General features: G+C 36.3%; 1 protein-coding gene across 1 annotated transcript in view; it reads left to right on the top strand.

Moving 5' to 3' along the window:
* The window catches only part of mthfd1b (methylenetetrahydrofolate dehydrogenase (NADP+ dependent) 1b), a 49102-nt gene extending 35636 nt beyond the window's left edge, over nt 1–13466 (top strand). Inside the window, exons 16-28 of the mRNA XM_084393905.1 lie at nt 390–492; nt 720–796; nt 5582–5722; nt 5813–5881; nt 6098–6209; nt 6438–6577; nt 6750–6791; nt 10888–10988; nt 11863–12040; nt 12211–12318; nt 12454–12606; nt 12789–12897; nt 12978–13466. Of these exons, the coding sequence (XP_084250031.1) occupies nt 390–492; nt 720–796; nt 5582–5722; nt 5813–5881; nt 6098–6209; nt 6438–6577; nt 6750–6791; nt 10888–10988; nt 11863–12040; nt 12211–12318; nt 12454–12606; nt 12789–12878 (1314 nt within the window). The 3' untranslated portion in view covers nt 12879–12897; nt 12978–13466. The remainder of the gene's footprint in view (nt 1–389; nt 493–719; nt 797–5581; nt 5723–5812; nt 5882–6097; nt 6210–6437; nt 6578–6749; nt 6792–10887; nt 10989–11862; nt 12041–12210; nt 12319–12453; nt 12607–12788; nt 12898–12977) is intronic.
* The last annotated feature ends 1394 nt before the right edge of the window (nt 13467–14860 follow it).

The following is a 14860-nucleotide window of genomic DNA, read 5'->3' as shown; positions in this document are numbered from 1 at the left end:
CCCATTACAATTCGTTACAGGCATCAGAACAGCGCAGCAGATCTTCTTTTGTGTGTGACTTCCGCTGTTTTGACTCCTTTACACATTTTATAAGATCTTCACGAGCAGTCACCTCAATCATTTGTACGCACATACAGTCAGCGCATTTAGCCCAGCGCACAGCAGAGTTTTGGATGTTCAACAAGGTCCGCTGCAATATATACTTCATAAAAGCGAACCACGACTAAATTTATCATTTTCCTTTTTTTTTTGGTCCAGACCAAAACAACCAAGAGAACCGAACTACAAGTGTGAACACACCCTAAAACTAATCTTTACATTAGATTTGCTCATATAAACTTTGTCATGTTTTCTGTAATTTAATATATTTGATATTCTTGTACCCATAGAAACTAGGCATAAAGAAAACAGACCCCAGCACGTTAACAGAGGAGGAAATCACACGCTTCGTCAGGCTGGACATGGACCCTGAGTCCATCACATGGCAGCGAGGTGCGATAGAATGTGTATTGTTGTTTCTGTTTTTCTTACAATTTATGCTAAGGGAGATGAATAAGCTAAAATGAATATCAAGCTGAGAAAATTAATCTCAAACTGAATCTATAAAACTAGAACATTTTTGTAGATTGCTATTGGCTTTGATGGTGTGACAGAACATTATGAATTGCTGTATATACACATTTAGGTGAAATGTAAATCTTTTTTGGTTTTTATCACAGTGTTGGACACAAATGATCGTTTTCTGAGAAAAATCACCATTGGCCAGTCTCCAACTGAGAAGGGCTTTACCAGAACTGTGAGCATCACACATATTACCTAATGCTTTATACACTGATGAACACAAGCATGCACAGGTATGATCAAACATTGTTTGACCAGTGTTTGACCTCACTGTCCACAGCCTACATCACTTTAGTTGGCTGAAACAAAATATTTAATTAATTTTTAGAATTCAATAATTATTTTAACACATTAAATTCTAAATTAAATAAATTGTGTTGGCTTCACTTCACATTTTAATGGTCTCTTTAACACATTCTGTTGACTATAAGGAACATTGCACCTACATTAAGCAGTGTACTAATACTGTAATGAGAGTTAGTTGACACATAGGTTCAACGTTACTTAGTCAACATAATGCTCAAAAGGGACCATCCAAAAAGTGTTGCCATAGTGTGTTCAATGACCGCTGGACTACGCTTAAAAAAATGCTGAGCATCTAAAAAAAACACTGACATGGCATTGTAATGCAGCACTTGTGGCACAAGACACTTCAATGGACAAAGATGTCCACATGAGACCAAAAAAAAACACAGCATAAAAAAAATTGTAATACTTGTCACATTTAATACTTCTCAAGTGAACCATATATCTACAGGGTTTCCGCGGAGTCATAAAAAGTCATAAAACGTCTTAAATTTAATAATAAGAATTTTAGGCCATAAAAAGTCATAAAAACGTCCGGATTTTCCATACAAGGTCATAAATTTCATTTAGCCACGTCTTAAATTGATATGCTCGTTCATTCGTTGGTTTTACCATTGCCTTTTCCCCCTGAAAATGCGCTGGCGGCATAATGTTAAATGCGGCAAAAGCGGAACGCTCATTTGAACCGCGCGCCACACGGACCATTTACCCGCTCGGCTCCAAGTCCAAACGGCAGCGCAGCGCGAGCTCAGTAGAACTGACGCGTTTACTCCGATCGGTCTCGGTCACAAGATCCAGTGAGAAGTGCCTGAATTCAGCGAAGAACACACTGTCTCAGTGATTTAAACCAGTTTAAAGGCAGATGAAGCAGCGCTGACAAACAGGAGAAACACTGCACAACGATATAGTCAGAAGGCTTTTCCGTCTACAATCTCCCATCATTTATCATGGATTTACTGTAACATTAGCCTAGTAATATTAACTGCACCATGTGGGATATACATATTGAATTTTATTATATTATTAGTGCTGATAATGTATTAAAGGACTAATGGAATATTTACAGTATTTAATAATGTATTTAGGCTACTGTTTTTCATACATTTCCTGAAGATACGTGCCATCAAAGTTAGGCAACACAAACCTGTTTCAAGACTTGACCTAGTAATTATTTTCCCAATAAAGAGATTTATTTTGTTAAGGACAAATGACAAATGTTTGAATGTCCTAGACCTCAGATTTGTGAAATGTTCACCTGTTTTAGCAAGTGTTTGTCATTATATTTTCTGGCAATAAAGAGTAAAGTTAGTTTAAAACCACAATTAACGCTCTGGTTTCTACAACTTTCACTTAGAAGCAACAGTCTGCCTTTAAACTTGAAAGAAATAAAGATTTGACATTTATCGTGATAATTATCGATATTGACTAATATAAAACAATTATCGTGATAATTGCCTTTGGCCATATTGCCCAGCCCTAACTGAAATCTCCCGGTCTATCACAATGGGAAAGTGTACATTTAACGAGCCATGGCTCAAAGATGGTGTGTTTAGTAGTTGGCTCAAGCCCGTTGCAAATAATCAGTATCAAGCATATTGCACACTGGGTAAGAAGGCATTGGAGCTGTCTTTAGGCATTTAAATAATACATCTTGTTACTTTCAATGAAAGTCAATAATAAAAAAAAAAACTTTTGAAAGGAATTTTAATGAATTTTTCGTAATTCGTGTAGGTCATAAATTTCAATCATAATGGTCATAAAAAGGTCTTAAAAAGTCTTAAATTTGACTGACCAAACCCAGCAGAAACCCTGTATCTAGCTAATGACAGTAATTTCTCTGCAAACACAATGAATGATGCTAGATACATTTTACATTCACAAAAGACAAAATAATCAAAAAATATAATTCATGTCATGTCAGTCCTATTTCCTCTGCTACAAAACGCAACAAAATATGCAAAAAATCCAAATCAGAAAAATAAAAAAACAAAATCATGTCAGAAACCTTGTCAGCTATAACTGCATCCATTACAGCACACATCATTCATTATCCTTAAAATAAAACATTCTAGACCACCATCCACAATTGAACACTACAAATACTAATTTTCATGAAAGCCACAAAACTCTCCAGACAATTGTTTTCACTTTGGTAAACCAGTCTGGTTTACAGAACAATGCATTTGTGTCAATATTGTATTTAAGCCAAACAAACACATTTTAGCATTGTACAGAAAAACTATGCGCATCCTCAGAGCTGGCCGAACTTTTTTTATTTCATTTTTCTACATCAGTTAATCAAGAATGCCAGAAGAACACTGAACACCAATATAATAAGGGTGTGTGGCTTTAGTTGCAAACTATACCACTGCATAAATCTAGCCAATAATACACAGTAGCACAGCTATTGATTTGCTTATAGGTTTCAAAAACCTAAAAAGGAACTCAATCAATGCAAATGCGGAAATAATTCGGCAACTCTTGTATAATTATGTATAAGTCAATGTTGATTCATTTAATATTGACTTTCACAAAGCGTATTTCAAACTAAAATCTTATGGGGTTTTTTGTGTGTTTTTTTTTTTTTTTTTTTGGATGATGTTGAAAGTTATGGCTTTGGTAGCAATCAGATACTGAAAATGTAAAAATGTCTTTCATGTGTTTCTGCAGTAATGGGTTCCAGTGTTATCATGTCTGCCTTTTATAAGTAACTTTAGGTTTATTTCTTTTTTCACTCATAGATATGGGCAGATGCAGACTGCAAATTATTTTTATCCATTTATTTATAACATATGTCCAGGGGCCAGTTGCATAAACATAGCCATTATGTTAAGACTGTGTCTTAAGAACTAGTATGATCAACTAGAAGTTAGTTAGGGCAATCAGTCTTACTGTTCAGTGTCAAATTAGACCAATCCACATTTTTATGTAACTGACTTAAAGAATAAAGAATATTGAATAACAGTTTATGCAACTGGCCACAGAATACTTTTATTCTCACAGAATAAAATTTTTCATTTTAGGCAGCTGGGGAAAATTAAGCGACTGTAATTAATATTTCTTAAAGGAGAACTCCGGTCAATTTTAACATTGAGCTCATTTTTTTGTACATTTGGAGTGCTGTCAATACAGAGAACAACGACAAAAATCGGTGTTGCCTACACCGAGTTATTCTATTTTTAAAATTTGCACCCTATTGACTTCAATGGGGCAAGTAGTAAGCCTGCTTTTTAGCCTCTTAACATCCTTTAAGTGTCATTACAAGTGCACAGAAAATGTGAGTGATTCCTTCCGAGTGAACACGGGTGGAGCTGACTGCAGTAGATGTTAGAGATATTAATAAAAATGAAGTTAATTCAGCCAGCGCTCATACCTTTGTTTACATCCTGTTTTCGGTGGAAGGCCATAGTAATCGATTGTCGAGTTCACGCGCGTGATCATAGGTAACTAAGCAACAGTGGAGACTCAGACTGTCAGCCCAGCCGATGACGGTGCTGTGTGGTGTTCTGAGAATATCAGATCTGATGGATAGTTCATCCGAATCAGATGTTGAACACACAGAGGATTTTTTTTAACTCGACAATCGATTACTATGGCCTTCCACCGAAAACAGGATGTAAACAAAGGTATGAGCGCTGGCTGAATTAACTTCATTTTTATTAATATCTCTAACATCTACTGCAGTCAGATCCACCCGTGTTCACTCGGAAGGAATCACTCACATTTTCTGTGCACTTGTAATGACACTTAAAGGATGTTAAGAGGCTAAAAAGCAGGCTTACTACTTGCCCCATTGAAGTCAATAGGGTGCAAATTTTAAAAATAGAATAACTTGGTGTAGGCAACACCGATTTTTGTCGTTGTTCTCTGTATTGACAGCACTCCAAATGTACAAAAAAATGAGCTCAATGTTAAAATTGACCGGAGTTCTCCTTTAAGAGTTTCAAGAACATAAAATGGACCTTTTTTAATTCAGTACATGTATGCCATAATAAGGTCATAATTTGGTCCTTGAATAATGTGACATTTGAGGACTTTTTGGACTTTAAAAGAACGAAAATCTAAAACATTACATTTTTGGAAGAATGTAATAGAAAGCTGGAACAAAATCCCTTTTTCCACAGTGAACATGTTTTTCACATGTTTTCTGTCTGAGGTAGAGCCATCAGTACAGACTCTTTTCTGTACAGTGGAATAATGCTTTCCTTTGGCTTGAATACAGCATCGCTACAGACACATTGTTCTGTATACCATGCCAGTTAGTTCACCTAAAAGAAATGCTTAATCTCAAGCTTTGACCTGGCATTATAATGCAGCAAGACTGCAATGGACAAAGATGTTTACCAGATATGTAGACCAATTAAAAAACACTGCATAAGAAATGTGTTCTTGTTTGAAGAACCTTGCCATAAGAACTCTGTAGTTGTAAAATTTTTAATAACTCACAAGTTATCAAAGTTTAACATGTAATTATTTCCCAAGTGAGCCATGTAACTAGCTAATGACAGTAATTTCTTTGTAAACACAATGCATGATGCTAGATAAGTTTGAAACGGGCAGAACATTCATGTGCAATCAATTGTAATGATGAACATTTTATTTTATTCTGTTAGCAGACCAGGCCAAGTAACTTTTTTTGTGTTTTGTTTTGCAGGCCCAGTTTGACATCACTGTGGCCAGTGAGATTATGGCAGTTTTAGCTCTCACCACCAGTCTGGAGGACATGAAGCAGAGACTTGCAAAAATGGTGGTGGCCACCAGTCGCAGTGGTCAGCCTGTCACCACAGAGGATTTGGTGTGCTGCTGTCATATGTCTCATTTTAGCTCAAATTAAAATGTCTAAATGTTTTGCGCGTGTTTTGATTCTGTAATGATTGTGTCTTAGGGAGTATGTGGAGCTCTGACAGTACTCATGCGAGATGCCATCAAACCAAACCTCATGCAGACACTAGAGGTAAGAGGAGTTGTCCTGGGTTGTGTGTACTATATTAAATTTAATATGTGAATCAACTAGAGCTACACAGGCCTTGAAGGCTTCATAGATACATCTTCTCTACTTCATGCTCAAATACACTAGTTGCTTAGCTCAGTTTTGCCACTGTTTTCTTGTCACTTCTTTCTCGGGTGCTTTAGAGTTGTGTCTTAAGCTGTTGTATGAACAATTGTTTAGGGAAACCCTGTGTTTGTTCATGCTGGACCTTTTGCAAACATTGCGCATGGAAACTCGTCAATCTTGGCTGATAAAATTGCTCTGAAACTAGTTGGACCTCAGGGATTTGTGGGTAAGTTACACAGATGAAAGAACTTTATTGTCATAATTTAAATCTATCTATGAAGAGACAATATAATTTGCCAATTTTTCAAAACTAAAGTTTTGTCAATTAAAAAGACAGTTTGGTTTAAATTTTTTTTGTTAAGGACCAAAAGTAATTTAATATTTACAAAATTGTACAAAATGTTGTCAAGGATCCCATCAGCATGGATTTACTCTAGTTGTTGTATTCTTGCAGTCACAGAAGCAGGTTTTGGAGCAGATATTGGGATGGAGAAATTTTTCAACATCAAGTGTCGCTACTCTGGTCTCAAGCCTCATGTTGTGGTCTTGGTTGCCACAGTTCGAGCACTTAAGATGCATGGAGGTGGGCCAACGGTGAGTCTGAGAATAATCCCTTTACCAATTCGGTGGAGAGAAATAAAAAATTTAAGTGAGAACATTGTTGGCATGATTTAGTTTCATGCTGTTTGACATTTTGCCTCACGTCTTGTACATATAATTTTGTACGGGGAGTTATTAATGTGCATTGCTTGTATCTTTTCTATAGGTCACTGCAGGTGCGCCTCTTCCGAAAGAATATATTGAAGAGGTACTGTACGATTTTTAATGTTTTTCTGCTAGTCTGGGAACTTGTAGATAAAGTAGTCTTTGAAACGTGTTCTGTTCAGTATTTAAAGTGGGGATTTGAGTAGCTGGAAAAATAATCACTTTTATTAATGAGTTCAGTCAGTAGTCTATACAGATGACAATACAGCCACTGCATCTCCACAGTTAATTAGTTATTTGATAACATATGTAATTAAGTCTAGATTGTCCTTGTTTATTGAAAGTGCGAGCAAGTTACTGTATGTTCATCTTCGCTACAGTAGCAAACAACAGATCCATTGGCGGAGGAGCACCTTAACTTACATATTGCAGTGTTAATTTTGAATACAGATTTATGCTTTGTAAGGAATGCCCATTTAGTTGGTTAACCAGGCTGGAAAAACTAAATTCGATATTTTTTATTATTATTTATTTTATTTATATTTTTATTCAGATTTATTTCATTTTTAAAGTTAAAATTCTATTAATTTTACAGAAAACGCAACAAATAAATATAAACAAAACAGCACTGTTTTTTTTTTTTTTTTTTTTTCACAAAGACAAACCTGGCTGTTTTTGTTTTAACAAAAGGGCATTTTTGTTTTAAATATTGAATATTTTTTGCCCTGATTTGTAGTCTGAAGGAGTCAGCATGTAGGCGTGTGTTCGGTATGACTTGTAAGTCTGGTAGTGTATGATGCCCAGTTTCTCTCTGTAACCAATTTTAGAGTTTGCAAGTGTTTGATATGTAGCATTTTAAAATCGGTTCAGTGTATTCTAGCCTTAATGTGCAAATAATTCCATTTCTTTTACATGTAAATATATATTAAAATATGAGGAGATTATTTTCAGTCCAGTCATTACACATTTGTTATTTTGTGTGACTTTAATCTCAAAGAATACTGTAGGTTAGCTTCTCTGTCACAGAGATAGCTTGTATCTCATCAGTCCAGTATCAATCAATAAAGCCATGAAGGTATGCTGACACATCTTCAAAAAAGAAACCTGGGACAAATTGAATCCAGTAATCAGACATCATAGCTGCCAATGGCACATGCCTGACTGTGACTTGTATAAATTGCTATTTTGTCTTCCAATAAAAAATAATTATTGCTAGTCTTCATTTGCTAGCCAAGCTTTAATTAATTTATGCTGAGAAGAAAAAGGATTTATGGTGAGGTTGTCCAAAACCCTATGTATGGTCTATTTGTTTGAAACCTATTGGATAGAATTTCCAAGGAAAGATGACTATATTGTGATGTTCGCTGTGAGTCAAAAATTTTACAACACCATTTAGTTATGGAAATTTAAGCAAGTCAAGTGTACATTTTGATTGTAAAAGAATGCCTCAAATGTTTTTTATTTACATTATTATTAAACATAATTCCATTAATTATAATGCTTTAATTTTAACATTAAACTTAAAATATAAAAATTGAGGTGTTCTAAACCTTTTGATCAATATTGTATACCATTTACCAAATATTATAAAATTACTCATTGCATGATGTCATATTTTGGTTATAATGTACAGTATATACCAAATGTTTGATTTTTATAGCTGTTTGTCTATGTATTTATCTGCTTAAAAATGAAATTATTTTCCCCCAGTGTACCACTCAAGGCATTAATGAAAGGCCACATACACTGTAAAATTTTGAGAGTGCCAGCCACATTGAAATATGAGAGCGAATCACAGGAGTCACTCCAGAACATTGGATTATTGACATTTAAAGGGATAGTTCACCTAAAATGAAAATTAAGTCATTTTCTCACCCTGGTGTAGGTTTAATGCTGCATGCCCTACTTTCTGTATGCTCTTATATTTCTTCTTTCTATGGACCACAAAAAAAGAATTTTTAAGAAATGTCCTGCTTGTGCTTGTCAATATAATGGTAGTGAATAGTGACCAGCATCAAGCTTTTTAAAAAAAGATGCAAAAGTATCACAGAACAATTCCATGTAACAAAAACAAGACATGAAATACAATGCCTAGAAATCCCAAAAAAGCATCTGTGTCTTTATATCACCAGACTGGAAGTCCAGATGTCTGATGAAAGTCAGAATGACAATCGACAGATATGAACGCGCGATGACTTCTTGTTACGACAAACTCAGCGGCTATATTCACCTCAGAGAATGTCACTTTTTGTTCAATCTAATTTCTAAAAAAAATTCCTGGGCGAGACAGAGTTGACTGCGGTGCTAATCGAGTCTCACGAATGTGCACGTCGTGTAGCCGTGCAGAGAAGACCAATGACCAAGGTCAAGAATTTTGTTAAATAAAACATTCAATTTCGATTGATTTTCGAAATACAATTTCACATCTTGCATGGGATCATTCTGTGATACTTGTGCGTCTTTTCTAAAAAGATTGATACTGGTCACTATTCACTGCCATTATATGGATGAGCGTGAGCAGGATTTTTTTTTTTTTTTTTTTTTTGTGGTCCATAAAAGCAAGAAGGGCATTCGGCATTAGAACAACACCAGGGTGAGTAAATGATGACTTGATTTTCATTTTAGGGTGAACTATCCCTTTGATTAATTGAAACGGTGCCAGTTTTAAATGGCATGCTCTTTAGTTGGGGAGATAGAAAGTAGAGGCTGACATTTTTTCGGGAATCCCACGGGTCACGGGATTCCCGTGGGATTCCTGCAGGATGGGAGTCATCTTTGCTATTAATCACGGGATTTGGACGGTACAGGATAAATGGTTAACGGGAGCAGACGGGAGCGGGAATCAACCAATAGCAAAGACGACAAAAAAAGAAAAAAGTAAATGCACCATTTTGTAGTTTCCTTTTAATACGCCTACAATGTAACGCAATTAAAAAATAACTACACGACCCAGCCGTCCCAGAAGCCATCAGTGCTTTTTGTCACGGCTTCCCGCCGGAATTCAAAGACTGGCTCGTACCAGTTGCCAAGAGGCTGCTAGCTATCCCCGCAACAAGTACTCCTTCTGAGCGTAGCTTCAGTGTTGCGGGAAGACTGATAGAGGAGAGGCGTTCTACCCTCAATCCAGAAAATGTAGATGCACTTTTGTTCCTACACAGCAACATATAACTAAGATAGACTCATTATGCAAGAGCATAATTGATGAAAATCGTTAACATGTAATTAAAAAAAACTATAAATGTATTGTTTACTCAACAATAAATGAGTAAAATACAGCTTTATGTGCTGTTTGGGTTTATTAAACTATTGTAGACATGGTGTGAACTATGTACTGTTTTTCTTTTATTTGCTGTCTTCCATTTTCTGGAGAAAATCTAAAAAACGGACTCAGCAGCTGGTCTAAAACAGGATGGAGAGCAGATTAAATCAAATTCTATGTATTAACTAAACACTAATTGAAGAAAAAAATATATGGGAGCGGTACAGGAGCGGGAGTCAGTTTAAACAGGAGCGGGATGGGAGTGGGAGTCAATTTACCAGGAACGGGATGGGATTATTTTTTAAACTTTGGTCTGGGAGTGGGACGGGACAAGATTTCTTTCTATGGGAGTGGGACGGGACAGGAGTGAAAATCCACTCCCGTGTCATCCTCTAATAGAAAGTGTCTACATTTGCAAAAGACTCAAGACTTGAGAGAATACCTCTTGAGTCTGAAACCGTGTCCCAAATTACGCACCATACACATGTACTCAACCGTGTAGTGCATGAACTTTTTTTTTGACGTTTATTTTGTCTTTCAACATTGTAGTCTGATAGCCCCTCCCCCTCCGCTATGTAATTAAAGCTGCGACAGTTGAGTGCATGAACTGTCCAACGTTACACACTTTTTTCGGTTACATAAGTGCATCATCTGGGTATTTAAAGTGCACTTTTTCTTTTTAGAATTTTCTGTGTGAACGTACTACTCGCACTATTTATACTACAAAATGACGTAGAATAGTGCACAAGTACATGATTTGGGGCGCACCTTGAGTTTTTTTTATGTGCTTGTCATTTGCGTAATAAAACAAGCTGCATTGTAAGTGGCATCTTAGATGCTGAAGAATCTACATATAATTGAACTATATAAGAGAAATCACTTAAACTGTTCTGAGTGAAACTTGATGTGGTTCTGATGAAAGTGGTTTGAACTCTTACAGAATCTGGCACTGCTGGAAGCCGGCTGTAGTAACATGAGGAAACAAGTGGAGAATGCTCAGCTTTTTGGAGTTCCAGTAGTTGTAGCTGTCAATGCTTTCAAGTAAGTCTGCATCTGCTAAATAAACCTATAGAGTATAGATATTCAAGATAAATATATCCGTCTTATGGTAGAGCATATACAGCGTCTATTGAAATTCCGAAAGCTTTGTGTATTGAGTAGTTGGTCACAGTTCTATAATAGTTTACGATGGACAGAGATGGTTGAAAAATGTAAGTAACCAAAAGAATGTGCTTTTTGCCCTAATAACACACATGACGCCTTGCATTTAAAAAAAAAAGCTAGACAGAGCCCAGTGGAAAACAACAAAATGCAGCAGTCTCAAGACACACTTTTCAAACTTGAACCACTTCTGAAGGAATAGCTAACCCAAAAATAGGTCTTCTGAAACAGTACAATATTTTGTGCAAAAAAAAACAGCACATTTAAAGTCTCTCATTTAAGTTCACTGAAAGTTTACCTTCTGCTGCAACGGGATCATTGTGAACCAGATCTGTCTGATTCGTGATTGAATCGTTCAGTTTACAAATTGTATGTGTATGGATATTTGTTACGTCTCCTATGAATGTCAAGAAGAGCTGTCAAGATGGTCAGGATTTTTAAGATGCAATGGCCAAAGACATCAGATTGCACATGTACACAGACAACACACAATTAAAACATTGCACTTAGTAAATATGATTGAAGGCCATACATGATTAATCTGACTAAATTAACATATCCTGTTAAAATTAAGCCAACAACAGGTTTGACTGTGACCTATATTTATTTATTTATTTGAGTAAAGGTTCTTGATATTGAATGATATTGATCATTTAGGAATTATGGGTTTTATTTTCTGCACAGACAATGTAAATCAAACTGCTGTATAGCTAATATGCTGTTCAAACTAAATCTTGCTGTCTCATGTTTGCAGGACAGACACAAAGGCTGAACTGGATCTGATCTGTAAACTAGCCAAAGAGGCAGGAGCGTTTGATGCTGTCCATTGCTCTCATTGGGCTGATGGGGGTGCCGGTGCTGTAGATCTGGCTAAAGCAGTACAAAAAGCTGCAGATTTACCCAGCAGCTTCAAATTTCTTTATGACATTAAGGTAAAAAATAAGAATGTTAGTGTTGTAGCATTATTATTATTTTTTATAAATAAAACAAATTTGCAAGGAGGCATGTTTTACACAATATTAGAGGGTTTACTCTACTGCCATATTTTTCAAATGAACCCCTTCACACACCATTTGCTTATTTATTTTTGTTGTTATCTTAGTTACCCATTGCAGACAAGATCAGAATCATTGCGCAGAAGATCTATGGTGCAGATGACATTGAACTTCTCCCAGATGCTCAGCAAAAGGTGGACCTGTATAGCAAACAGGTATGAATAGCAGATTGATTGTACCCTGTAAAGTAAAGAGAGTGGGATTTTGAACTTGGAATTTTTGTCTCTCATTAGAGAACCTTAAACATGAGATTACCATTATGTTTATACAGCTTTTTTGTCTCCCTCAAGGGTTTTTCAAGTCTACCCATATGCATGGCAAAAACTCATCTGTCTCTGTCACATGATGCTGAAAAGAAAGGCGTCCCCACTGGATTTGTTCTCCCCATTCGTGACATTCGTGCCAGTGTAGGGGCAGGCTTTCTCTACCCACTGGTTGGCACAGTAAGTAGCATAATATGGACATTTTTAACAATATGCATCTCATTTTTTCAACCCCTCAGAGGATTTTCCTGATTGTTTAAATAACTGTTTGTTCATTCTTTTATTCAATCTGTAATTATGTAAAAACAGTAGTTTTAATGTGATTGGTACCATCTAAACTAAATGTTCATCATTTTATGCAGATGCCGACTATTCCTGGCCTTCCTACTCGACCATGTTTCTACGACATTGATCTTAACACTGAGAGTGGAGAGGTTATTGGACTTTTTTAAATGAGGCACTTTCATTGGGGTATGTAATAATTGCATCAAAATGCATCCATAAAACATCTTTTAAGTTGTAATTATTAATTTTCTTGTTTAACATTACAGTTTGTGGCAGTCCACATATGATTCCTTCCAATGGACTAAAGTCTTCAATCCTCTCAGATCAGAAGTTATTGGTTGTTTATATTACTAACAGAACAGATGTTGTCATAACTTTTTATATATTCTGATCTATTACATTTGTCCAGTTTCCTAATGAACATTTATTTCTAATAAATATTTTTATTGCTATTACTGAAGCACAGAACTGTCCTTGGTATGGTCTGTCCAAGTGTTTTTGTAAGTGGTCAAAAACATTTTTTTTTTTTTTTAATTAATTATTATTTCTAAACATTATGAACACCTGTTATTTTGGTTAAGAACTATGTTCTTTCTACAAGGTTTCTGGCAACAATTTGAAACTTCAAGTGCCAAATGAGTGTAGTCAAGTGCCAAATGAGTGTAGGTAAGCTTCTGTATACTGAAAGATTGTCAGATTCTGTTTGAATGTTTTGCATTGTATGAATAAAAAATTCAAATAAATTGTGAACTGAGCCTCAAATGCAATCAGTCTCATCTGTGTCTGAAATGCCAGCTTTTGATTTGAGAATCTGAGAAGCAATAGAGTTCACAAAAAGTTACCAGTAAGTTTGTATTTATTTTCATTGCTATGTAGGAGAAACTCTTGTAATCTAATGTGTGATTTTTTTTTTTTTTTTTTTTTTCTTTCTTTTTTTTCTTTTCTTTAGTACTTCTTGCTACTTGACTGAAATAAATGCTAAGATGCATTTGAAATTCATTAAATTTAATTAGCTTCATCTAAAACAACTTTAAAAAGCATAGCCAGTTAGCATGCAATGATTATGAGCTCAATAATTGCATGCATACATACATGCATCTTCCGCGTATTCGGGGCCTGGTCACGGGGGCACAGCGGTCTATGTAGAGATGCCCAGACTTCCCTCTCCCTAGACACTTCCTCCAGCTCTTCCGGGGGAACACCGAGGAGTTCCCAGGCCAGTTGGGAGTCATAATCCCTCCAGCTTGTCCTAGTTCTAGGAGTCCTAGGTCTTGTCCTAGGAGTGACCGAGCTCCTCACCCTATCTCTAAGGGAGCGCCCAGCCATCCGGGATCTTGTCTTTTTGGTCATGACCCACAGCTCATAACCATAGGTGAGAGTAGGAACGTAGATTGAATGTAGATCGAGACCTTTGCCTTGCAGCTCAGCCCCTTTCTTTACTACAACAGACCGGTACATCGACCGCATTACTGCAGAAGCTGTACCGATCCGTCTGTCAATCTCCCGTTCCATCCTTCCCTCACTCGTGAACAAGACCCCAAGATACTTGAACTCCTCCACTTGAGGCAGGAACTTTTCTGACTGAGAACCATGGCCTCGGATTTGGAGGTGCTGATTCTCATTCCAGCCACTTCACACTCGGCTGCAAACCGTCCCAGTGCATGCTGAAGGGCCTGGTCTGATGGGGCCAACACGGCAACATCATCTGCAAAAAGCAGAGACGAAATCGTGTGGTCCCCAAATCTGACACCCTCCGGCCCCTGGCTACGCCTAGAAATTCTGTCCATAAAAATTATGAAAGGAGGGGAGCTCAATAATTGAGAGACTAAATTACAAACATAATACTTACTCCATTTAGCTCAATAATTGAGAGACTAAATGGAATATGTATTATGTTTGTAATTTTAAAAATAAATACAAATAAATTGGAAAATTACATTTCCATTGTAAAAATCATTAGGTATTAAAGGGATAGTTCACCCAAAAATGAAAATTCTGTCATCATTTACTCACCCTCAAGTTGTTCCAAACCTGTATGAGTTTCTTTGTTCTGCTGAACACAAAGGAAGATATTTGGAAGAATGTTTGTAATCAACAGATCTCGGTCCCCATTGACTTCCATAGTAGGAAAAAAATATACTATGGTAGT

This window comes from Rutilus rutilus, assembly GCF_951802725.1.
Source record: "Rutilus rutilus genome assembly, chromosome: 21".
Lineage (NCBI taxonomy): Eukaryota > Metazoa > Chordata > Actinopteri > Cypriniformes > Leuciscidae > Rutilus > Rutilus rutilus.
The sequence above is the reverse complement of the archived record's forward strand: the minus strand, read 5'-3'. Positions and strand labels throughout refer to the sequence as shown.